At 39.3% G+C, this 26,220-nt stretch overlaps 1 protein-coding gene across 6 annotated transcripts in view; it reads right to left on the bottom strand.

The window, feature by feature from the left end:
- LARP7 (La ribonucleoprotein 7, transcriptional regulator) overlaps positions 1 to 26,220 on the bottom strand; it is a 63,976-nt gene that overhangs the window by 23,848 nt on the left and 13,908 nt on the right. For 3 of the 6 annotated variants that reach the window (XM_068117424.2, XM_078777842.1, XM_078777841.1), the window contains 6 exons: positions 23,638 to 23,738; positions 22,482 to 22,565; positions 22,084 to 22,242; positions 21,904 to 21,997; positions 17,726 to 17,998; positions 15,613 to 15,859 (listed from right to left, as the gene is read on the bottom strand). In XM_068117424.2, the coding sequence (XP_067973525.1) occupies positions 15,613 to 15,859; positions 17,726 to 17,998; positions 21,904 to 21,997; positions 22,084 to 22,242; positions 22,482 to 22,565; positions 23,638 to 23,738 (958 nt within the window). Of the gene's footprint in view, positions 1 to 15,612; positions 15,860 to 17,725; positions 17,999 to 21,903; positions 21,998 to 22,077; positions 22,243 to 22,481; positions 22,566 to 23,637; positions 23,739 to 26,220 lie in introns of all 6 variants that reach the window. The other 3 variants (XM_068117423.2, XM_078777840.1, XM_068117425.2) reach the window with 1 other exon arrangement.

The raw sequence follows: 26,220 nt of genomic DNA, 5'->3' as shown, positions 1-26,220 counted from the left end.
GACCCTCCCATAGTTTTATCATAAAATGTTTTTTGTTTAAGGGTTAGCAAATTGAAAGCTTTTTTAATTTGATCAATAATTATTGTATCAACACTAATAAATTTTTTATTACACATCTGAAAATGAATCTCTCCAACAGACCATTTTAAATCAGATATATTTTTAATTGAGCTTCTTTCCAAATATCTTGGAGGAGAGTGGCTCAATAACGTATCAGTTTTTTCAAGAGGATCTCTGAGAATTCCGCTGAAGAAATCAATTGTGTTTTGAATTGTGTGCCCCATTTATATATGAAAACTTTACTTAAACTAAATTACATTTCCATCGAGCCCAATAATTTTTCTTTCAATATCCTTTTGGATAATAATATTTTTAACATTAAAAGTTATCTTCAAATAATCTTTAATTATATAATTGACCTAAATGTCATCTCCCCGGTTATGATTTTATTATTAACATCAATATCTGTTTTATTAAAAAATATACATACATCTCCTTTACTTGAGTTGATGGTCTTATCATTAAGTTCCAAAGAAGTGGCGTCTAATTTTTCACCAATCTTTTCATAAATAGCCATTAGAAGGGGGGAGACATGATCCAAATGGACTTTTATCGATTTTTTAGCTGGAATAGAAAATCCGCGGCCTTTAAACATAATTGATGGACTAATATTATCATTTAATTCGGGATAAACCCAAAAATTACCATATTTATCTTTGTTCAACTTTACATCTTTGACACAATCAATAGAACCTTCGGTAATAGATTGAAATTGGTCTTTTGTGTTGTGAAACATTGTATTTATTAGTGAATAAACTTGCATTTAGTTTAAGTAAAAATTTACCACATAAATATGATAAGTTCTGAAGGATATTTAGAATTTCCAGACTCCCCATATGATAAATTAGAGAATTGTCCGGCTTGTGATAGAATAGGGCTTAATAATGAGGGTTTATATAAACAATGTATTTTCTGTGATTTAATTTTAATTAATGATAATAAAAAATATAAAAAAATATATAACTCTTTTAAATTAGAACCAAAAATGAATTACTTTACAAGATTAATAAGAGAGATGAATGTTAAGTATTGTGATGATAATACACCATTTCTTTCAAGGGAAGAGACTATTTGTATTGAGGAAATGTATAAGGGTTTAATGATATTTATTATTCAAAATAATTTTAATGGAAATGTTAATACAAGATACTACATAAATAAAATAATGAATTATTTTGAAATTAAACCTGAACTCAGGATAAAATATAGAGTTTCTCAAATAGCTCAAAAAAAGTTGGATAACTTGTTTTCCAAATATATAAATGAATGATTTTTTACCCGTTTGGGAAAATAAGATAAAATTTAATAACCATAAAAACATTCCAAATTCATTGAGATGTCTAATAGTTGGTTCAAGCGGATGTGGAAAAACCTGTTTACTTTTAAAGATGCTCCTTGGTCCTAATTTTTTAGATTATGATAATTTAATAATTTTTACAAAGTCAAGTTTTCAACCCGAGTATCAACTACTCTCACAGGGTTTTAATGCGGGTCTTAAAAAGGAAGACATTATCGGTTTATTTAAACTTCAAAACAAACTAAATGATTATAATATTGATGATATAATACAATTATTTTGTGATACACAGAAATCAAAATCGAAACCCATAACTTGTATTCTCAGTGATAATACGGATGATATACCTTCACCTCAAGATTTAGATAAATCAAAAAAGAACCTCGTCATCTTTGATGATTGTGTTAATGAGAGAAACCAAACAGTAATGGATAGCTACTATACAAGAGGGAGACATTCTTCTTGTAATTGTATATATCTTAGTCAATCATATTTTCAACTCCCTCGACGCTCAATAAGAAACAATGCCAATACTTTTATTTTATTTAAGTTAAATTCAATAGATGTAAATAATTTTTGGAGAGATAATTGCTCTACGTTATGTAGTAAAAAAGAATTTGAAAATTATATGAAACACACGATTGGAAAATATAAATATATTGTTGTGAAACAAGATGAGATACTAAATGATATTTTTCAATACTAAATGAATACCGAAGAAAGAGAAAGAAAGTTTAAGGAACATCAACAATTAGTTTCAAAAGTTGTTAAACAACAGGAAGAGATAAAGAAGAAACGGAAACAGAAACTAACTGGTGAAGAAGCCTTTGAAAGAAAACAAGAGAAATTCTTTAAACCACTTTTGAAAACTCAACACTCACCTACAGTTCCCACGGTAGAATTTACTCCGAAAAAACTTCAAATGCTCAAAGATTTTAGTCAGATAACAAAACAAGAACTTGGTGAATTAGAATATAATGATGAAGAATTATTTCGGAAACTTGAGCAGGTAAATCAACCCCCTAATTATGTTGTGGAAGCTCTTCAAAACAATGAATATTCGGCGGGTTCAAAAACCAGAGCAGGTCTCATTCCAACAGAAGAACCAGCAGTGTTTCATCTTGTGGAAGAAAAGGTATTGATATTTAATGATGAATTGATGTTCTTGAGTTCTACTCAACCAAATGTTAAATTAACTCCAAGATTAATGTTTCTTCTAACAAACCCCGGATTCAGCGGTTCAAAATATTTTGAGGAACCACTTGATATGGAAAGAGAGGAAGATAGGGTATATATTGAGTTGCTAAATACACTTGATTATGGAGTTTCTGTTGCTGGTAAAAGTAAGAAGAACGAGAAGGAGAAACATATTATTGATGCTTTAAGTAAGCTTGGTTCGGGTGTTAGTTTTCTTCCAAATGACCCATCACAATTAGTTAATAGGCTATTATTGTTATTAGGTAGTAAGAAGGCTGGAAACAACAATTGTTTTAATGAATCCTCAGCCATTTTAGATCAGTTGATGAATATGAAAATAATTAATAAATGTCAATACAAAGATATTTTATTAGATATTAAATAAGATGAGAAGCACAATTCTTAGTTTTAATTTCACAACGAGCGATTACACAGCTTCATTCCCTTACCCACTACAACTTGACCCCCTTACCTCATATGAGGCATCTTTGTTGTCAATGGAAACTTACAATACCTTGTTTAATATCACAGAGAAAAACAACAAGTTTAGTTATAATCCAGGCACTGCCTACAAAACTATAACCGTTTCACCCGGAGCTTACGAGATTTCTCAAATATCTTCAGAAGTCTCTCGCCTTATGAAAGAAAAAGGTGATGAACCAAAAAATATTGTAATAGATATTCAAACACACACTTCAAAATCAACTATTAAACTTAAAAATAATTATAAAGTTGATTTCACGATTGAAAATTCGTTTAGAGAGCTATTGGGTTTCTCTTCAAAAAAGATTGAAAATAACGGGACGTTTTACAGTGATAATGTTATCCAAATATCCTCCAGTATAAATTCAGTATTAATTCATTGTGATTTGATTGATGGTGCTTATAACGATGGAATAAGAACAAATACAATATTTTCATTCAGTGCATACTCAACCCCGATTGGTTATAAATTTAATATGGAACCAAAAAATCTTGTCTATTTACCTGTGTCAGGAAAAACCATATACAGAGTAAATTTTAGGATAACCGACCAAGATAATCGTATGATATCCTTTAATGATGAAATTATATCCATCAGAATTCACCTACGTGAAGTTTTTCAATAAATAAATAATGGTTATTGTAAGAAAACACGAGTTGGGAAAATATAAAATAATTACAGGGGAGGGCATGTTCCTTTCACCAGACTATACAAGGTATGTGGGTAAAGGATACTATAAACCTAAGAGACAACGGGGTGTGGGTCATCAATTTCGAAATAAAGGAGATGGGATAATTGATACTCTAATGGGTATTGGTTCAACCATTCTTAAACATAAAGACCTAATTGGTTCAACTGCTTCTCTCATGGGAAATGTAGCGGGTGTTGTAAAGAGTATAAAAGATGCTCAAAAGGAGTCCCATAAATTACAAGGTAAAACTCAACTATCTTCACAAGAACGACAAAAAATCATTAAAATACTTGGGTCAGGGTTTCAACAATTTTAATACTATATAAATACAAGTATGGAAGCGATTGATAGTATCTATGATTTGGATGATACGATTATCATTTCAAACTCTACTAAAAAGGAAGACTATTTTAAGGTAAATGCTATTACAGGAACAGACTGGAATTCAAACGGAACAAAAAGTTTTGAAATAAATAATCAACAAACTTACTTGAATATAGCTGATAGTTTCTTGCTGTGTAAATTTAAATTCACTAAGGCTGCGAATAATACTAATGCTACACTCGTAAATGATTTCTTCTGGAAAATGTTTGACAGTGTTCGCCTGTATATTGGAACACAAGAGGTTGAAGCGGTTGATTATGTCTCTGCTACATCTGAAATGATGAAATTTACACTATATTCGTTTGGTGATAGAATGGGTAAGGGAGCTGTTGAAGGCTTTATTCCTGATATGTCAACGGGAACAAACACAGACCCTGGTTATAGTCAAAGGAAGTCAATGTATAATGATGAAACAAAAGCAGTGAATAGTTTTACCGTAGCAGTACCTCTTAAAGGTATATTTGGATTTTGCGATTATGATAAAGTTTTGTATGGTCTTAAAATTAGATTTCAACTACAAAGGAATGATAATGTAAATAGGTTGCTTTTTGGGGATGAAAATGCTTTTGGAGACAACAATAAATTTGTTATTAATGATTTGTGTTGGTATATCAGTGAATATACTCCTAATCTTAAAACGGAAGAGATGTTAAATAGAAGACTTAACTCAAAGAAACCGCTAAATGTATCATACCTTAAAAGAAGATGTCAACACGTTAAACTGGAACACACTACCTACACTTGGAATTTGGGTGTTCTTCAAGGAAAGCCACGATACCTCTGGCTCATTTTAAAAAAACCAGATGGAGAGGAGGGTACTAATAAGAATAATGCGCTGAGTGATAATGCTAAGGTGAAACAACTTCGGGTTTCTCTTGATGGCACATTTTATCCACGAGATAGATTGGAAATTGATTGGGAAAAAAATGATTATGCGGAAGCCTACAAGTCCTACCAAAAGGTGTGTGAAAGTAATGGTAATAATGATCCTATTTTGGATATGGTTGCATTTAAAGGTTTATATACAATCTACGCAATTGACCTGAGTTCTCAAAAGGAAACTATAAAGTCTAATCGAGTGGATACTTCTCTATACATTGAAAGAGGGGAGAATGAAGAAGTTGATGCTTATTGTTTGCTTTTGGAGGAAACAGAATTACAGATTAATACAGATAATGGTGTTATGATTAATATCACATAGGTTTTTTCTCATAAATAAATGGTAGGGGTATATGTTAATCAAATCAATCTTAATAAATTAACATCTTGTATTCAAAATCAAAAGCCTTGTATTATTAATGTTAATACAATTCAAAGAAAAGGAGCTGTAAGAATTGATGTTTTACTCACTCACACACAAGCAAAAACACTAAATGATGTTGGATCACTTAAAATTAAAATGACGAAACCTATGTTAAAGAAATATTCAATAGACGAGTCAAGAGGAGGATTTCTCCCGTTTCTAATTCCTTTATTTGCTGGTTTAAGTGCGGCGGGAGCATTGACTGGTGGTATTTCAGCAGCGGTAAAAACTGCTAACGAAAGGAAGGCACAACTAAAAGCTCAAAAAGAATTGGAAAGACATAACAAGGAGTTGGAGAAACAAATTAGTGGAAGTGGTGTAATTGTGGATTTTACTCACCCACTGCCTGATAAAGCTAGATTGTTGGTTGGTGATATGCTTTCCTCTATCGCTCAAGCGGGTGTTAAACTAACTAAACGGGGTAATGGATTGTATCTTTCTCATAAATAAATGGATAAATGGTTTAAACAATTTGGAAAGAATACAACGTCAAATATAGAACTAACCAAGTATTGTAAAACACTAAAAATTGATAATGTGGTAATCTGTATGAGAGATGAATTAATACATATAAATAAGAATACAAAGAATATTATTATGAATTTAGACACACAGAATGGTTCTCATTGGGTTTGTATTCATAATAGTCAGGATAAATATTATTTTGATAGTTATGGTATGCCACCACCTGTTGAAGTAATACAATTCTTACAGAATGGTGTTTATCAAACATTTCAAGTTCAAGAAATTAATTCTAAATGTTGTGGTCAATTATGTTTATATGTATTATTTCAACTCAACAATAATGAAAATTTTTATGATATCATTTTTAATCTAATATAAATGACTTATGTTGGAAAAGATGGTTCTATCTTTGGAAAATCCTCCCAGGATATTGATTTATCAAATTATTATACAAAGGCACAGGCTGAACGACAAAAATATAGTATAAGTAAAAATATTAATATGAAGAATACTTATAAATTAATCAATTATCCAAACCCTACAGATGCGAATGACTTAATTAGATTAAGTGATTTATCACACTTGTTAAATAAAACAGCACGTTTTGTGAAACAAGTAAAATTTACAACCACAACACCTGGTTATACTGACCATACACCTTTCCTCATTGAATTTAACTACCTGCTTACAATTGAATTTTATAAAGAAGGACATTTAGTTAATATGCGAATTAATAAATGGGGGTATGATATGCCTGATTTAGGGTATAATTGGTCTTTTTCAATAAACTTAGAAGACCTACATGATTTAAATCAGTCTCGTAAAGAAGAATATTATCCACTTGGTGAAGATAAGGATTTATGTGGAAGTACAATTAGTAAACAACAAATACGTGATTTTAAGAAAATAAAAATATATGATAGTATTGCGATGGTTCGCATGACAAAGAAGGAAGGTAATGAGATAAGGATAGAAAGCCGAGGAATACAAACCGATTTGGTAGTGGGAAGATGGGGTGGTATTACCTGTCATAATATTAATCTCACATATATTTCTGATACATAAATGGCAGGAAGAAGACTACAAGAGAATTATAATTTTTGTATTCAAGGATACCTACAAGAAAAGGGTGCTCGGTTTTACATACCGTACGAATTGGAACATACACATGGAAATTTTGTCATTAAAAACTGGCCTTATACTGATATTGTTAAACCCACAAATAGAGACTTGATTAAAGTATTAAATAAAAATGAACTTCTCAAAGTTATGAAATATAAAACTCTTTTAGAAATCGTCAACAAATCTTATTGGTATCCTATTATGAGAAAAATAATTATAGATACAAGAATATCTCAAAATCCAGATGAGTATATGTATAATATTATTTGGGACTCAAGCTCAAGGGTTGTAAGGGCTAAGGAAGGAATTGAAGAAGAGAAGGAGGAGGAGGAGAGGGAGGAGAGGGAGATGGAAATCAGTGAGATTCGTAAAAGATTAAATGTATTACAACAAATAAATCAATCTCAACGCACCGAAGAGGAAAATAAAGAAAGAATGACTCTTGTGAAAAAATTGGTTTTAAAAACGGATGAGATGAGTTCAATTTCAGGGAGGAGATCTAAACGAGAAAGTGGTATTGACTTTAGTTAGTTTTATTTGTAAATAAATGGAGGAGAAAGTGAAGACATTTCTAAGGATTCTTTATGTTTTAAAAATTAAGATAGAAATGTATATGTTGAAAACTAAAAAGGTTTTGATACTCTGTCGGAATTTTTCTGATAAATAAATATGAGTTATTGTCTCAAATGTAAAAAGAAAACTAAATCTAAAAGTGTATTATATGTTAAAGCTAAAAATAATAGAGTTTATCAAAAAGGAATATGTCAAGTATGTGGCTCTAAAAAGTGCCAATTCATCTCTCCTAAAAGTGGAGGGGATATACAAAAGTTTTTGTCAGGAAGTAAATTTACAACAACTGGAATTCCTGGGGAACTACACCTTCCAGGGTATTCTTTCTGTGGTCCAGGAACAAACTTGGATAAAAGATTAGATGAGACTGACAATCCTAAACCTTGGTCCAGACCAAAAAATAGGGTTGATGAAGTGTGTATGAAGCATGATATTGCTTATGGGGATACCACCACATTGGATGAAAAACATGAATCAGACAGAGAAATGTTGTATAATTTGTCTTTGATACGAAATCCGACATTGAGAGAGAAAGTTGATAGGTTTATTGTGAAAAAAATGATAAGTGTTAAATTGAAACTTGGTCTTGGTTATTTCCCAAAAAACTATTAAACTCCAATGATGTTATCAAGACTGAGGAGCTTTTGGCTAATGAATTACACAAACCTATAATCACAAAGTTTAAAAGAAGGAAGGTTTATTCTAAATACACCGACCACATATGGTCCGCTGATTTAATTGAATTGAATAATGACAGGGGATACAGGTATGCTTTAACCGTTATTGATTTGAGGAGTAGATTTGCCTGGGTTGTCCCTTTAAAAAATAAAAGGGGTGATACTTTAATGTTAGCCTTTAAGCTAATATTTGATCGGGATAAAAGAAAACCAAAGAAGTTATGGACTGATGAGGGAACAGAGTTCTATAACAAAATATTCATGAAATTTCTTAAGGGGAAGGGTATTAAATTATACAGCACCTTTAATGAAGGAAAAGCAGTTGTTATTGAGCGTTTTAATCGTACTTTAAAAGAGAAATTATATAAAAAATTCACACAACTCGGTTCTCAAAAATGGGTCTATTTAATTCAGGATATTGTAGATAATTACAATAATACAGTTCATTCATCAACAAAATCAAAACCATCAGAAACATTTACAAAATTAGAATATGAAAAGGAGATTAATTTAAGAAAGCCCAAGTTTAAAGTTGGTGATATTGTAAGAATATATAGATGGAAAAGCCATTTTGAGAAAGGTTATACACAAAAATGGACTCGTGAATTATTTAAAATCATTGATGTAATGGATACAGTCCCTTGGACTTACAAATTATATGATATGAATGGGGAAGAAATATTGGGTTCATTTTACTCACAAGAATTACAAAAAACAAAACTGGTAAAAAGCTAAAGGGAATAAAGAAGGGGGTTATAAAACAAACTCTCGGATTTGATGATTATAAAAACACGATGGATACAAAGGAGGTTGTGTACAGAAATATTAAAGGAATAAGAAGTTATAAACATAAAATATATTCCGAGAAAGTTCTTAAGAAGGCACTTGGTGCATATGATGATAAACGATATTTAAATAATGATGGGAACACATCGGTTCCTTTTGGATATCATGCCTCTTGCTAAAGGGGGGATGTACAATGGAAGTATAGATAATCTACTAAATCTAATTTGCTCAAAAGGATCGGGGTGGGTCTAGGTGGGGGGATAACAAACAGAAGGATAATAAGCGGAGGGGCAATAAACCAAAGGACCGCAAACAAACAGTGAACCCCGTATTGCCTCGCCAACGGCGAGGCTAGAGAATTACTAACTTGATAACTTTTTTTATATGACGCCGCTCGGCTCCGCCTTCGCTTTGTCTTTAAAAAAAGTTATATCATCATCCACAGGATTATACAAGCTGCCCGTCGAAACACGGCGCGTTTCGAGGGTGAAGCCTATCGGCATCACCACTCGAAACTAGCAGAGTGTATGGCGGAAAAACGTTCATGATTTCCAAAAACCCACTTTAAAAAACACACGATTTGGGGCAAAATAACAACGATTTTAGGACTTTTGGGCCATTTTTCAGCGATTTTGTGCCTTTTCACCCGCTTTTCCAGTCAAAAAGCCCCATTTTAGGTGTCCCAGTGGGTTTGGGTGCGGGTGTCCCAGTATCAACCTTTTTCCCCTACTTATACACATTTATGTCGGGAAGTTTGCCCGGCAAAAGCTATACCGGGCATGCCCGGGTATCAAGGGCGAGCCTTGGAAAGGCGAGTCTGGACCTGCCCGGGCGTGTTTGGCTGCGGCCTGGCAAGTCGAGGCTGGGCGTGCCCGGGCGCTCTGGGCGAGCACTGGAAAGGCGATAGCGGGCATGCCCGGACGCTCTGGGCGAGCCCTGGAAAGGCGATAGCGGGCATGCCCGGACGCTCTGGGCGTGCCCTGGAAAGGCGATCGCGGGCATGCCCGGACGCTCTGGGCGAGCCCTGGAAAGGCGATAGCGGGCATGCCCGGACGCTCTGGGCGAGCCCTGGAAAGGCGATAGCGGGCATGCCCGGGAAAGACGAGACCGGGCGTGCCCGGGAGGTTCGGGCGTGCCCGGGAACAGTGAGTCCGGGCATGCCCGGGAGAGGCGCGTCTGGCCGTGTTCTGGCCGGTGCAAGGCGATTATGTACATCCAGCGGTAACCGCTACAGTATAAAACATTCAATTTCATTCATATGTTCGCATTCATTCATACTTCGATAATTTGCATTCATAGTTCCATAATTCATAGTTCATATTCGTTCAAGGTTGCCAAAGCGGACCATGACTAACATAGGTTGCAGCACCTCATCTGCTGCACACATAAGGTGGGCTCGATTGCAGGAGACACTGACAATCTACTTGCCTGTACACGTGATCAAATGGCAACGGCGTGGGCTGCAGAAACAGCAGAGGCTATCTCCCCCTTCCAATTGTTCACCACGTTTTGACTTTGCTGCTCTATTTAACAAATGGTTAACTAGAACGCCACTCAGTAGAGCGCATACTCCCGCCGTGGGTTTAGTTGGAATAATACTGTTGCGGTTTTGAGTTTTGGTAACAGTTTGTATAATAAAGGTTAAATTCCCCCCTCATAGTTAGTCACACAACAACATGTAGCCTCGCGATAGTGTAGTTATCTCTTAGTATTTGTGAGCTTAGTCCTTTTCCTATGTTAGTACTGCGTTGAGTAGAGTAAGGAGAATAGGTCCTACTTCTACTTCCATTGACTATCCCACCTCCCTAGCCTCATGCCTCTTTGTGCTGCCTTTGGTTCATTTTGGCGCGAATTAACACGAGGCAGGCCTAGGAGGGTCGGGGCGGGACCGAATGAGGGCGGCAGAGGAGCTGACGGTAAGCGCGAGCCGCCAATCAGGGCTCAGAGGGTGTGGCGGGAGCACTGCGTCACAGGGCGTGGTTGGAAGGTTCCAGAAGGTTCGAGAAGGTTCGGGGCGTATCAATATAAGCCGTTGCGCAAAGCCACCAGCAGTTGGCACCCCAGGAGGACTCGCGAGCAGTAAATGAAGAGCGCGTGAGCAGAGGAGTTCAAGCAGCAATCGAGGTACGAGGACTGAGTTGGCATCGAGTGAAGGAAGACGCGCATGAACCAGGATAGGCGCTCATATGAAAGTGACACTCGGTTGAGCTTGAAGCCGAGCCGTGTACATTGCATTGAGTTACGCGAGTGATAACGCGCTGTGTAACCGCCAGCCGGGCTGAGAGACGCGTACGTTTTCCTTCCTACCTCATCGGCTGCCTTTTGTTCAGGAGACGCGCTATGAGGATCCTTCCACCGCCTGCTTGCCTTCTTCACGGGACGTGCTGGGACCATGGAGAGCCGGACGGGGCCGTTCCTGGACGACCACGTCGGCGCGTTTGGCTGGAACATCATCCTGCCTGCAATTCCCTGTGTGAGTGTGACGGGCCCGAGTCTGGGGGTTAAGAATAAGACTGTTTAAGTGCTGCTCTGTGTCTCTGCGTCTACCGATCATTGTACATACGTGTGGGAATAATAATTAAACCTGTGTTCTTCCTTCCATTCGATCGTTCCTGTGATTTCCTCATTGACTGAGCGTGGTACGAATGGAACCGCTCGAATCGGGTTCCACTACTAGGAAACTGCATGGACCACATGGTACTCAATCCGCTCGGTGTACCCAAATCACATGTGGCTCGTGCGAGGCTTGCTTCCCCGCTTCCGTGGCGGCGCAGGGATTTAGGTACGAGCAAGACTTGGTCCCGAAACCCTACCTTGCGTTTGCCCGGAAGAGGCGTTTCAAGTCTCTCAGTTCCGCCAAGCCCAAAAAGAACAAGGGGCTTAATCCCCCCTTGGTGAGGGTAAGAAGGGCGGCAGAGAACCGTAACAATACGTTTTGTTCAACATCGCCTCTCCCCAAAACAATAAATGAAAAAGAAAGTAAGCCCTATCAGAGAATTTATTTTGATATATCTCGGAATTAGAGGAGAAAACATCATTTAAGAATAAGAATAAAAGCTTTAATGCAGTAAAACAGAAAAAAATCTTTCCCCAAAAAATTTCCAAAAAAAATTCCTGGATCCGGAATAATATCCTGAGCTTCACCAAAAACTAATCAATTCTTCCTTATCCCAAGGGCAATCATCCCACCAACTTTCATCCAAATCCGTTCAGAACTTTTCCAGATATCTTGTTCACAAACACACGAACACACGAACATACGAACACACACACACACACACACACACACACACACACACACGAGTGAATGCATTACTCCCTGGCGGGAGTAACCAGGTGTGTGTGTGTGTGTGTGTGTGTGTGTGTGTGTGTGTGTGTGTGTGTGTGTGTGTGTGTGTGTGTTCTGATCCACCAGCCACACCATCTGGCCTACGGGGTTCATAATTGGCATCAAGTGTGTCCAATCCTCCAATATCGTTTTGCACTTTGACCTTCCGACACAAAGCTCCCCACAACCCCACCCATTCCCATCCTCACCCCCAAACTCAGGTTGGCCTGGGTGACCAGGTATCTCCCTCACTCCACTTTCTACCCCGAGGTCCCCTCCCCAATCCTCTCCACATTCTCCCCCAATCCCACCCACTCTCCCACCCCATATACTCAGATTTTCCCAGGCGTAGAACCAGAATCACACCGAGTAGTTTATACAATGCGTTAATGTTGCACGATGTGCTTCACATTATGTATTTTTTTTCTTTCTAATACAGTAGAAGGGTAGGATAATTGGCGACAAGATGGGATGAATCTGTGCATGGCAGAGAGCAGGTTTGTGTGGAAGAATTCCCAGGCCGAGTTAAAATCACGGGCCGTACATATGGGAGACCGACCGGTCCTGAAGAGAGATGTCGGCTTGCACACCTTGACAATCTGTCTGAGTGAAATGCCAAACTCACCAGCATCGAGGCATCTCTCTGAGAATGGCCAGGGAGATGTTGACAGGAGATATTTGCGGGTAAGTTCGTCATCACCAAATCCAGAACGGAGGACTTGCAATTGGGAGAAATCCAGGTTGGAATTTCACAGATCGAGTCCTTTGTTGAAGTGCCTTGGCTGGTGAGAGAGGTACTAACACCCAGCCAAGTTTATCCATGAAGGGAATTGCAACATTGGGCTCCATGAAATTATACAACCAGCAGTCAGATCCAATGTTTGAGCAGAAACTCCGAATTGTCATGTTATTTTTCCAATCATTTCAATCATCAGTAACCGAAACTGAAATCGATACTATAAAAGAAGCCATGCATGTCAAATTCCACCCACTGGTTGGACAGTTCGCCCGATTCCGCCCACAATTTCGATACGACGGCCGTCGATTTAGTACCCTCGAGAATTACCTTTTCTCTCAAGTAGAGCTTTTACTGCGGACGTTATGCAGGTTTGCTATTACTTCTGACTATTTTCTCAAATTGTGAGTTGAACAGGTGACTGGTGGTTTTCTGTGAAGTCGGTTGTTGCTGTTTCGTATGCAGCCTGTGGCTGCTGGTTGCATCATTTCTCTGGAAGCGCGTTTGTGCCGCTGATGCAGTACACCAATTACCAGCGAGCTGGTACTCAATTTGCCGACCTCGGAAGGATGACAGGTTGAGTCAACCCCCCTGGCGTTAATTCAACGATCAACCGGGATTCGAACTCAGGATCCTCGTGTCCCAAGCCAGCACCCTAACCGTTAAGCCAACACCAGGCTTGTGAAGTCAGCGATAGCATGATTGTGGAGCAGAAAACGTTACATATTCGTTACGTCACTTGTATTGTGTTGCAGAAACTTGTGTTACAGAAAACGTTACGTCACTGTATTGATGTGGGAATGCCCATTTGCTTTTATGAATGGGAGGAGGGCGAGGGTAAAGATGGGACAACCTTGGAAGGGGGAGGGTGGGGTTGAGGACTTTCTGTAGAAGAGGAGCATGTGGGCATGGGGGGGGGGGGGGCTTGAAGGCTTGGGTGTGGGGAGTGGATCGATACCTTAGGGTCAGAAGGGGAAGGGTGAGGACATGTGGTGAGAGGGATTGGGGGAGCAAAGATGGGACAGAGTTGGGAAGGGGAGGTTGAGGCTTTTTGGTTGAGGCGTTGCCCAGAATTGCATGTGTGAGTTTACTCACAGTCACGTAATCACCCTCAGGTAATATGCTAGTTACAATGAAACAAGAGAGTCCATAGAACATCTTACCCCACATAGTGTTGAGGAAAAAAAAAAAGGACCTGGGCAGGGTCTGCGAGCAGCAAATTTGATTGGTCGAGATGATGTAAGATGCCATAATATTTTGTCCAAGTATTGCTAAACGGAAGGGTTTTGAAAAGCCAAAAGGGCAATTTGTGTTGTCTGTGTTAAAGTATATAATTAAATTGAAATAAAATAAATCATACTAAAATACGCCATTTGTGTCTGTCTGTCTGATGAATTTTTGACGCCAATACATTCTGTCGTTACTTTCGTTACCCATCTCAACCAAACTTGACAGGATGACGAAGGGTTACACAATGAAGGTTGTCGCGCATTCATTTGCCCTCCCCCTCCCCAAGGGGGCTTTCTCCCCCCTGAGCGAGTTTGCCCGCCGTTGCCGTCAATGGGGTTGCACGTTGAGGTGTATATAAATGTTAAACTAGCTTTATCGTGGCATTTTTCCAAAGACGCTTTTAATAACAAAATTAATAATAATCGCATATTGTTAATGTTATTACAAAACAACATTTATACCAATAATATCCCACTTCCCCAAGGCGTTTTTCCTGCAGTGTTAACATGTATAAATAGCTTGTAGTTATAATGGTCTTTCTGTGGGAGCAACGGCTTCTACAGGAAGTAAAAATATTACACACCACAAACACGTATGCTTAGCTTTTTAAACAGTCGCTTATGCCGTTTATAACACTAAATTAAGAAATTTGGAGGAATCCCGACATCCATGAAGTAAGGTTTACTTGCAGAACTGAGCGAAGATCTACTGTACTCTATATAACTCACAAATGTTGGGTTAACAACATGGCCCTTTCTGCCACTACCCTGGCATTTTTCGTAGCAAACTTTTGAAACTCGCTCCTGCTGTTTCACATGAAACTGAAAGGGAGAAGCTCGGGTTGTGCTCCTTTACCAAGCAGCTAGCTAGCGCTTGCCAAGCCAGCCGTTCCTTAACGATTTTGAATTGAGGTGCTTGCTCAAATGTTTAAACGACTTGGCTATCTCTTCACAAGAAACTTGGTAAATGAGCACACAACCAATGTTCTTGAGACCCACCCATAGATCGACTGTAATCTATATACCCCAAAGAGAAATGACCCATCCTGCCCCTCGCGGAGTCTGCGGGTGTACTGGTATTTTAAAGGTCGTATTAAAAATAAAAAAAGCACAGACAGAAAAAGTGAACCAATTGCTTAACCCCACTTTTTGCTTCGTGTGCGTGCGGCAATCAACATTGGTGCTACGTAAAAGATCAATTGAATAAATCCTGAACAAAAAAAGGAATGCTTGCATTTGAGAACCTCAAACGAAAAATAATTAAGACAGGAGCACATACTCACTTTGGTATTACGCGAAGGGAAAAATGGCTCGCTTCAGTCCATTTTGCCTTCCTCCTTTTCCGTCTCGAGGGTTCTTTTCCTCCCAAAGCAACCTGTTGTGCACTCTCTTTAACCTCCATGATGCATTCTGCCACAATCTCTTCTTTATCCTTCCCATTGCTTTCTTTGTGGTACTTTTGACACCTGTCGATTCCCCGTGCCCTTTCCTCGTTGGTCTGCTCTTTCTGTTCCACCTCATCCCATGATTCTGAGGACACAGATACATCATGTTTGTGGTAAACTAGCATACAAAACCCATCGCCAATGGGTTTAATCAAAAGACAGCATATGTTGCACTTCACAAACATATTGCATGCCATCTGTGAGTTTCAAAGAGGCTATAAAATAGAGTTACCACAAGTCCGGGTTTTCCCGGAGACATCCTCCATTTCGGCCCTTAAATCTCCATCTGGCCGAGTTTTTATTAAATACTTGTCTAAAGACGTCCAGGATTTTGCCATTTAAGATTTGGGATACTTTTTTTTAACCTTATTTAATCAGTTAAAACATTTTTGTACATTTTCTTGCGGTGATAAAATGCGGTTATGTAATGTTTGGACTTTATTACTCTGTCATGGCAAAATGGACATGTTCGAACATCGACACTCACACATCCACTTCCTCTCCGGTCCAACCTTGCAGTGAGAGAGTCCAGTGGCATGCTCAGTCCGCAATTCAGTGTCTTTTCTGAGTCCGTACAGTTATACCATATACATTTGTTTGATTTTCTTCTTTAGAATGCCAAAATGAAAGTGTAAATTCACTGCAGAACTAACGACAAAATTTCCATGTTTTTGAAATGGTCGAGAAGAATGGGAAGCCGAGTCCTTGGCATGTAGAGCTGGTACGTACTTCTCTGTGGCAAATAAAGGTGCCATTGAATTACAATCTCATGTGGACTCAGGCAAGCACAAGAAAGTAGTTTGAGGAAAACAGCTCATCATCCTCATTAGTAATATTGACAGATTATTTTGTAAATCCAAGCATCAAATCAGAGGATGCTGTTATTGCAGCCCCACCCCACCCAACTCCACTCCATATCTCCCATTCCCACGCCCCCCTAAGATCACCGGCACAGATAAAAACACCCCTATACGACCAACACCCCTAAACACCCACCCCTATAACAGAAGTTGGGGTCATGCTGATCCAATGGAGCAAGTCTGGATGTAATCGGCCCAGAACTGTAGGAGGAGTTGTGTGCCAAACACACACTGGTACGTGAATTATAGCAAGGATCCTACTTCTACCCTTCATGCATCCACAAATGACTTCCTGCCATTCCTGAGTTTTAAACACATTTACAACAAGAAAGAGCAATCAGAGATTGCAGACCCTCGCCAGGACGTGTTTTCAGTGGTTTTTAAGGCTTTTGTGTTAAAACAAATATGGTGGCCAACCACATGACCGATGACACAATCATTATTTATTTTCTCCACCAATTTATCCATAGAAGACACTCAATCAATTCCATCTTGATCGGATGAAGTTTTGTACTTGTCAAATTATGACGTCATAATGGAGGAACCTATGACATCACCATTAACATATGTTATTCCCCATGGAGAGTTCTTTACAATGAGCCATGTCTCATTTTTTTCTATGCAGCTCTTTCGGAGATATAGAGGTGGAAAGGTTTTCAGTTTTTCCAAGATGGCGCCCATACCACGTGACCCATGGCATCATAATTATCATTAAAAAAATTATACAGGAGGAGGTGCACCGATCGTGAAAATTTCCTGTCAATCGGACAAACGTTGCAGAGAAAATAATACTTATTATGTGCGGACAAACAGACAAACAAACAAACAAACGGACTCAAATGCAATACCCTCTCCTTTGGCGAGGGTAATGACACCAAAGTGATTAGCCAACAACTATAATGCAAAGCGTTTCCTTCAATAAAGCAATATTTCTACTACCAGGGAGGCTTTAAAGCAGGAAAGGTTCTTAACCAATGCTTTCTCTTAACAGGACAAATCATAAAGGCTTGGTCGGAGGCAGCATCATGCCAATCAGGGGTCAGAGGCAATATTAGACAGAAACTAATGTTCAAGACATAGTGAATGCTTACCAGTCTCATCATTTTTTCTTCTTCTCTTTTGGACTGCTTCAACATCATCCTTTTCTTCAACGCTCTTCTCCTCGTCAAATTGACCACCGTCGGTTTCTTCAATCTCTTCCCTCTTGCGTTTTCGAGGAACCACTTCCACGGAACAATCTTTGAGTGTGTCCTTGCTCTTACAGTCGGTCGTTTTTGGTTTGCTCTTCCTTTTCTTTTTGGCTCTATCCCTTTTTCCGATTTTCCCACCTTCAAACCTCCCTCCGAATTTGCTTTTCGATGGATCTGCAGAAACAAACAATAATGAGCTCGAAACTCAAACATAGAGGCAATACTCCTGGCACTCACCTGGTAGAATAAACAGTATACTGCACTGACTAAAGGAATTTTAAATCAATTTCAATGGTTACTAGAAGACAGAGCAGCATGTAGAATCATACTAATATAATCATAAAACTTTAAACAAACAAACAAAAAAATACATATTTTGGGGGGCAACCCTCCCCCCCCCCTTCCTCCCTCCCCCCCCCTTCCTCCCTCCCACCACGTGTACCTCCTCAGACCACAATTTTTCCAATGCCTTGAACAAACATTGGCACACCACAGTGATGATGAAGATTGTGGTGAAGTTTCATCAGAAATGCATGTGTAGTTTCTGAGAAAAAAGCAAATACCTATTTCGGGGGGCAGCCCCCCCCCTATATTCCCAAAGGCGCATATTTTTTTAATGCCAAGAACGAACCTTGGTACATCACGAGTGATGAAGGCTGTGGTGAAGTTTCATCGAAATCGTGTGTGTACTTTCAGAGAAGAAAGCAAATATCTATTTTGGGGGATCAAACCTGGACCCAATTTGACCCCCCCCCCCCACCCCCCCGTAGATCCCCAAAGGGGAAGATTTTTTTTAATGCCGTAAACAAACTTTGGTACAGTTCGGATGGTGAAGGTTGTGGTAAAGTTTCATCGAAATAGTGTGTGTAGCTTCAGAGGAAAAAGCAAATTACCATTTGGGTGGTCAAACCTGGATCCACTTTGACCCCCGGTAGACCCACTTAGACCCCGAACTTTTTATGCCGTGAACAAACTTTAGTCACAACACAACAAATATAATTTGTGCCAAATTTAGTCGCAATCCCAGCAGTGGTTTTGGAGAAGAAGTTTCAAGTGTTTACGGACAGACGACAGGCCATCGCATAAGCTCCCCTGACCTTAGTTCCAGGTGAGCTAACCAGAAAGCACATCAAAATGCAAAGCCCATCCACGTCCGCTTTGCACTCAAAACTTAAGAAAAACGAGTTGAAAATATTTGTACATTTGATTAATTTGTGTTCTCCATATTCTCATAAAAAAGGTTTGCTGAAGATTTGATGACAAATGCTCAATTGGTTAAAAAAAGAAACACGAAAGCGATAAAAAAACAGGATGTCTCATGCTTGACGCGCTGCGGCGGGGCTAATAAGGGCTATTTATAGTCACTATGACTTTGCCCTTTCACATTTTGACCCAATTTTTTAATTATTATCTCCATATTCTCAGCATAAGGGTAATGGTAAAAAGGTTACGGAATGGACACATGCATGCATGCGCACACACGCCAAAGATGATTAACTGATTCTCAACCAGATGCTGGAGGTACTGCCAACAAAGAAACCAGCATATCTCAAAATGTTTGCGTAAACGCCTTCCTGAAAGATTAGGACTACGACTTCAGCATCCCCAATTATTCTCACCACACTAACATCATCACTTCCTGCTTTTGCACGTGCGCCTTACAGGCAGCCATGTTTATTTTGTCCTAAATGTCTTGGTCATTTTGGTTCCAGAAACTTTATCTGATGCCCCTTGGAATATTTTTCTCCTTATTCTTTGTTTTACCTTGCGGGAGGTTGCCAATCATTCTTCTACTTGTGGAGTGGGATTCATTTCCCATACGCCTGTGCCAACCGTTAACTGGGTGACTTATACACCATCATATGGACGAGAGGCACAACGGTCATTACGCTTTGATCATCTCCTACAAATGTCAGCAGCGTCGCTGGTATTCATCCAGCCTCGCTCAAGTTTCATACAGTTATCTTGGTGGACCACTCCAAGATTATGACCGCAAAATGATATGACATCCATATTCCAGAACTGAACTTTTTGACTAAAAACAACCTGGCAAGTCAATTCCGAATGTACCTACGAAGGTATGGAAGACTTTGAAAACTCTTGGGCTGACCAAGGTCAAAATCAAGCATGGTTGCAGTGCTGGTCAGCAAAGGAAAGATGTCGCCTTGTCAGGCCATGGCCAACCAACACTATATCATCTATGTTGTCAACGTAATTATGGTGCTGTGAAGTTGAGTCTTGTTGATCTAAGAAATAACATATATAAACCAATTCAAGTTGTTCAATTTGTGTCTCGAAAGATGACTTGCACAAGGACCCATGAAGTAAACAGGAAATGTTGTATGATTGATGTTTGACTATGTCAACTACAAACACATTTTCCCTGTTTTGTTATTTAATGCACAAGCACTTTCACTATAAATGGATGAGTTGCATGTGTGTGTGAGGCATGTTTTTTTTTGTGGAGTTCTACTGGAGCTTTCTGATGTGGAATGTGACCCACCAAAATGATCGTCATGATCTCCTGAGTCGATTAGGCTAATTAACTTCAAAGAATCCAGAAGAAGTCCCATGTTTTAAACACACGCAATGTTGAGGTGTATAGAGCAGCTTAATAGGACCTTCCACAGCATGGCATTCTAATTACAAAAGAAATTTAAAAAATAATGATAACACTGTAACAAACTAAAAGCATATATTAATTAATACTAATAATATCAACGACAACAATAATAAAAGTAGCATTACTTGGCAATAATAATATAATCCGATCAATCCGAATAACGATCATAGCCCCCATATCAACTCGTGATCGTTAGGTAGTCGTACTTCATCCACGTCAGCATATCCCATCTTGGAAATCGGTAAAGATTTTCCTCCGGCCCTTCCGCGATTCCTCGATACTTAGTTTTGGTCAATGGATTACGCAGATAGATTGGTCAATAATTATATTATCGATTGCAATGATGCCAATGTTATGAGTGAGCAGTTGCATCAGTTCGTCAATAATCAATTTAAACACTTTAAACAAATTATGATTAGACACCATCCTAATGACAAGACATGGATGACCACAGAAAATCCCTTTTATATATTTTCTGACGACTCCACCTTCTGCCGTGACAATCCTAATCCTCCAGATATGCAGGCAGAAGCCTCTTCCATCTCTTCAGAATTTGATGGAATCACAAGCCATTCAAACACATGGAATATGTCTTTCAATACTGATTTCTCACATTCTCACACCGAGAGGACTGCCTGGCAAACCTAAGTCTTTCCTTGGGAAATCTTAACTTTTATCAGCTAATGAGCCCCAATCTGCAGCTCAATGGTGCTCCCCCCTTGTACTTCTTGGTGCTGTGGAAACCAAGGTTGCTCAAAATCATTGGGATCTCCCACGATGAAGCTGCATCTCTTGGTCTGTTATTCTCACACCACAGACAGGTTGGTATTCCCTCTGTCTTCTACCACTTCCTTTCTTTAGGTTTCTGCAGGGCATACATACACTGTCTGCCAGTCACCCACTTCTGGTGAAACTCCCAAAATCCTGGCTCACTGCTCACCTCTACTCATTTGTCCAACCAACTTCTTCAATCTGTTCAATCTCATTATTCCCTCCAGGGCTTCAAGATGGCTATTCACCATCACAGATCACCCCCTATCCATACTGGTGATATTTTATACCCTCGTTAGCCCTCCCACAACACTTCCTTTCCAGGTTATTACGTTTCTCCTCCTCCTCTTCACCCTCACCCTCTTTTTCGTTTCTTGATCCATTTCTGGTTTTTCCCTTCCTGTTCTTCCTTTGTTTGAGCTTATATCCAAATTGTTCGCCCAATGTGCCCTCTTCCCTCTCCCCTTGATATCATCAGTCCCCTCGCCCATTCTTCCGCCAAGCGTCCCTCCACTGTTGTCCTCTATCCTGCTGTTGATGTGTTTCTACCCCATTCCACTATGTCCTCCTCATTCTGTTACGTTTTGGTCCGTTCTGTGTTCTAGCTCTTCTACGAACGTCGACTGAATATACCAAAGAAAAGGTTACCTCCTTAGGGATTAAAAAAAAAAATGCAGGGAAACACCTTTGTGGTGATATTCTCCAAAAATAGGTTTCTTCTTTCGCGTCTTTGGAAACATTCCAGGGTTTTGAGCATCATCTGGTGGATTATTCAATACCTGAAAATAAAATCACAATTATTAACAGTCATCAACCATGAAAAGTGCTTTTTATTGCAGGCCTAACAATTGATGCAAACCTTTACAGCTCTCTGGGCATCGTGGGAAGAAGAAAACTCCACAAAAGCAAATCCTTTTGGATCGCCGGTCGAGGCGAAGCGAGGAACCGACACATACACCACTGGTCCCACAGCCCCAAACACTTGCTCCAGCCAGTCATGGTTCACGCCTCGAGGGAGAAGTTCCTGGGTGGTCAGGGGAGGGATGTCACTATCGAAAGAATGAACATTACGGTTGCTTTGTGACCAATAAATTTTGAATTTGTGAAATCCAAAGGAAAATGTCCGGGCCCATAAGGAAATTAACATTGATCCAGGCCTGGACTTCAGAAGTAGCACTAACTGTTAAATAATTTGGGTTAAATTAAATTAATATATTGGTGTGTGCATGGTATGTGATCAAAGAAGTTGACTGACACACGTACCACATACACCGTCCTCTCATCAACGTCTACTGGTTTCTGCCCCAGTGGAACTTTTCGACGAATCCTTTTTCCATCAGGACTAACCTAGAGATTCCATCAGGTAGGACAGGTGGGAAAACATGCACAGCAATCGATCAACAACAGCTCAAAAAAAGGAAAGCACTTTGGAAAAAAAAGGAAAGCGCTTTGGATGGTGAGCGCTCATAATAAATAGAACTGCACTCGGTGGAGCGCATACCTACGCCAGGCTGAACAGTTTGTTTTATATCTCAATGATAGGCCGGATCTGGATTCAGACCTGAACCAAAATCTAATCTGTTGGTTCTTCTCACCTAACCAACTCGCCCATAACTTTTTTAAATATCATGTGATATATCGCTTTTCGCCCAATCTCTCAATAGTGAAGAATCACTTAAAAATTAAATAACTATCGTATCCAAAACCATTTTCTGATCTTCACCAAAATCTAATCGATTCGTCCTTGTCACACACCCTACCTGTCCACAAAGTTTCGTCCGAATCCGTCCATAATTTTTGAGATATCGTGGTATGTATCGGTTTTAGTCCTCACTCAATGGTGAAGAATCAGTTAAAAATTAAATGAAACTCTTATCTGAATCCATATTCAGATGTTCACCAAAATCTAATTGATTAGTCCTCGTCACCCACACACACACACACACACACACACACACACACGTCCACCAAGTTTTGTCCAAATCCGTCTACAATTTTTGAGATATCCTGCTATGTATCGTTTTTGGCCCTATCTCCCAATGGTGAAGAATCACCTAAAAATTCTAATAGCCGGATCCGGATCTTCACCAAAATCTAATCATTTCGTCCTTGTCACATACGCTACATCTCTGCCAAATTTCGTCCGAATCTGTCCACAACTTTTTGAGATATCTTGTTCACAGACAGACAGCCAGACAAACAAACAACCAAACAGACAGACAGGGGTGAAAACATAACCTCCATCCATCTTCGGTGGCGGAGGTAAAAAGTACTATATTTTCCGGTGTATTAACCACGACCATGTATTAACCGCACCCATAACTTTTAACCATTTTTGCCGATGAAAAAGTGGGGTTAATACACCGGAAAATATGGTAGGGGAGGAGAAGAGAGAAAGCTGAGACGCCAAAGAAGTCACCTCGAGTGTCGCAGAGGATTTTAGAGCTCTTGCAACTAATGCAATATCTGTTGTGAGCTCCTTCATTTTCTTGAATGTAGTCAGAGACGATATTGCAATATCTAAAAAAAGAAGAATTGAAAAGCAAAATGTTTTTTTTACAATTTTTAAAATAACATACAGGAACAAAAATTGCATAACATTATGAAGGGAAACTAGTGATAGAAAAACAAGATGGCGACCATATCATTTCGTCTAGGTACTATGGTGAGTGGAGGCAAGCGACAGTTGTGGGTAAAAAGAGCTTAAATAAATGACGACATACTGGTGGACTGTTTGGTACACTGAACAAATGTGGAATTTTGAAGTGCACCAGCACATTATGACCTACTCTTTTCAAAAGGCATTACGGTATCTTTAATGTCTCCCAGTGAATGTTAGCAGATGAGAAACCCAGCTGTTCGATTGGGTACATATTGCCGCAACACCATTCCTGTGAAGCACCAGGATGACAGTTTATAGCTGGGTTGGGAACTGAACCCAGACGAGACAGCTCAAAGGCAAGTTACACTACGTCTGAGCTGTATCGCTAACCTGTGTGTATAGCAGATACGTAATGGGCCAAATATTCTCCTCTTGTGACGAGTTATTTTTGCATCTCCAGCCATTAAAACACAGAGGTTCCACCTCAAACAGAAGCAAAGTAGAATATAAAAAATAGAGAACCAATGGTCCTGTTGCTCACCTGGCTGGTTGCCAAAAAGTGGAGTGATGGATGGATCAGGTAAAAATAAGAAGTGGATTTAGAATAAACATTTTAGGTCAGGTAGTATTGACATGATATTCACAGTAGTGCAACTTCCTGCTGTCTATGAGGCTTAGTTTTCGAGATATTACCCACTTTGGGTGTGATGATGTCACTTCTGGTTGTGTCAACATTTGCCCGATTTGATAAATACTAGGGCATGCCCGTACTATATCTATATCTAAAATTATATCCCCCCCTCTATTTACATGAAATGGTTTGGTGCATGAAATGTTTTGGTCCATTCGCAACGCCAAAGCGAACGGCGAACGGCTTGCGAGTACAGTGACAATCCCCCCGGGGTTTTAATTAGTTTTAAAACATCGTTTAACGCCAACATAGCGCCAACATAGTTTGCAAACGTGAAATAAATGAATACGCTCTCAAATGTGCCATCCGAGGCAGAGTGTGTCCGCCACGTTCGGCACACGCGATAGTTCGCTGCTCTCTGATTGGTTGAATCGTTTTTTGGACATAGCTCGGTAAGTAATTGTCCGATTAATATGAAACCTTGAAAAGGCACATCCTCGGGTCCCCAGCAATATACCTGGCAAGTTAAAAGTATATCGGACCCGTGGTTGTCGAGAAACAGCGGTCACAGACAAACAAACGTACAAACGTACAAACGTACAAACAGAGATTACTGGAATTATAGATAGATGAAACTCCAAGGGGTCTATAATTCATGTTTTTCGAGATTTTGCCCACTTTCTGTATTATGATGCCACTGGTGGCTGTATTGTTTCACATCAGCTTCTTTTAATCAAATGTTCCTATAGGTAGTGATCATTCATTCATTCATTCATTCATTGATCAGTTAAGCAGTTTCAGAGAAGATTAATTTTAAAGGTTTTCCTTTGATCCAATATGTTGGTGTTGGCTTAGCGGTTAGGGTGCCGGCTTGGGATACCTAGGATCCTCGGTTCGAATCCCGATCGATCGCCGAATTAACGCCAGGGGGGTTGACTCAGCCTGTCATCCTTCCGAGGTCGGCAAATTGAGTACCAGCTTGCTGGGATGAATGATCCCGGTGTGTACCCCGGTTTAGAATAGGTACACCGTATCCCTGCGCATCGTAAGAGCGTGACCAAGGGTTGGCGTCAGGAAGGGAATCCAGCCATAAAAACATTGCCTCAAACAGGGAACCATGATTGTCATGGGGCCCACAAGGCCAACCCCTGCTCCAGCGGGGCAAATGGCCTTAAAACGATCATTCATTTCATTCATTCATTCCTTTGATCCAATATGACTGCCAGACCACATGACCATGCAATGATGCAATTGTTCTGAAATTGTATTTTCTGCATGTAGTCGATGACATATGTAAAGTTTTGCATTGATCAGTTAAGCGCTTTCAGAGAAGAGTATATTTAAAGGTTTTCTTCTGATCCAATATGGCTGCCATATCGCATGACTGATTACATCATTGTTAACAAATAATGTTTCCCATTGGAAGTAATTAACAAATTTAAAGTATTGCATCGATCAGTGAAGTGGTTTCAAAGAAGATTTTAAAAAAGGTTTTATTTTATGATCCAATATGGTTGCCATAATGACATGACTGATGATGTCATTGTTAACAGATTAGATTTACCTGGGATAGTTGATCAATGATCACAAACTTAAAGTTTCACATTGATTGGTGAAGCGGTTTGAGAGAAGAAGATTGTTAAAGGTTTTCCTGTGATGCAAAATGGCAGCCAAACTAGATGGAAATTCAAGTATTTTCAGACCTTCAAACATTAAGATGACCTTCTTGTAGTTGGAGGGGCAGGATGCCATGAAAAACCTTGAGTTCT

Source organism: Myxine glutinosa, chromosome 5 (genome assembly GCF_964187855.1).
Source record: "Myxine glutinosa chromosome 5, kmMyxGlut1.1, whole genome shotgun sequence".
Classification (NCBI taxonomy): domain Eukaryota; kingdom Metazoa; phylum Chordata; class Myxini; order Myxiniformes; family Myxinidae; genus Myxine; species Myxine glutinosa.
Note: the sequence above shows the minus strand (reverse complement) of the source record. Positions and strands in the feature narration are given on the sequence as shown.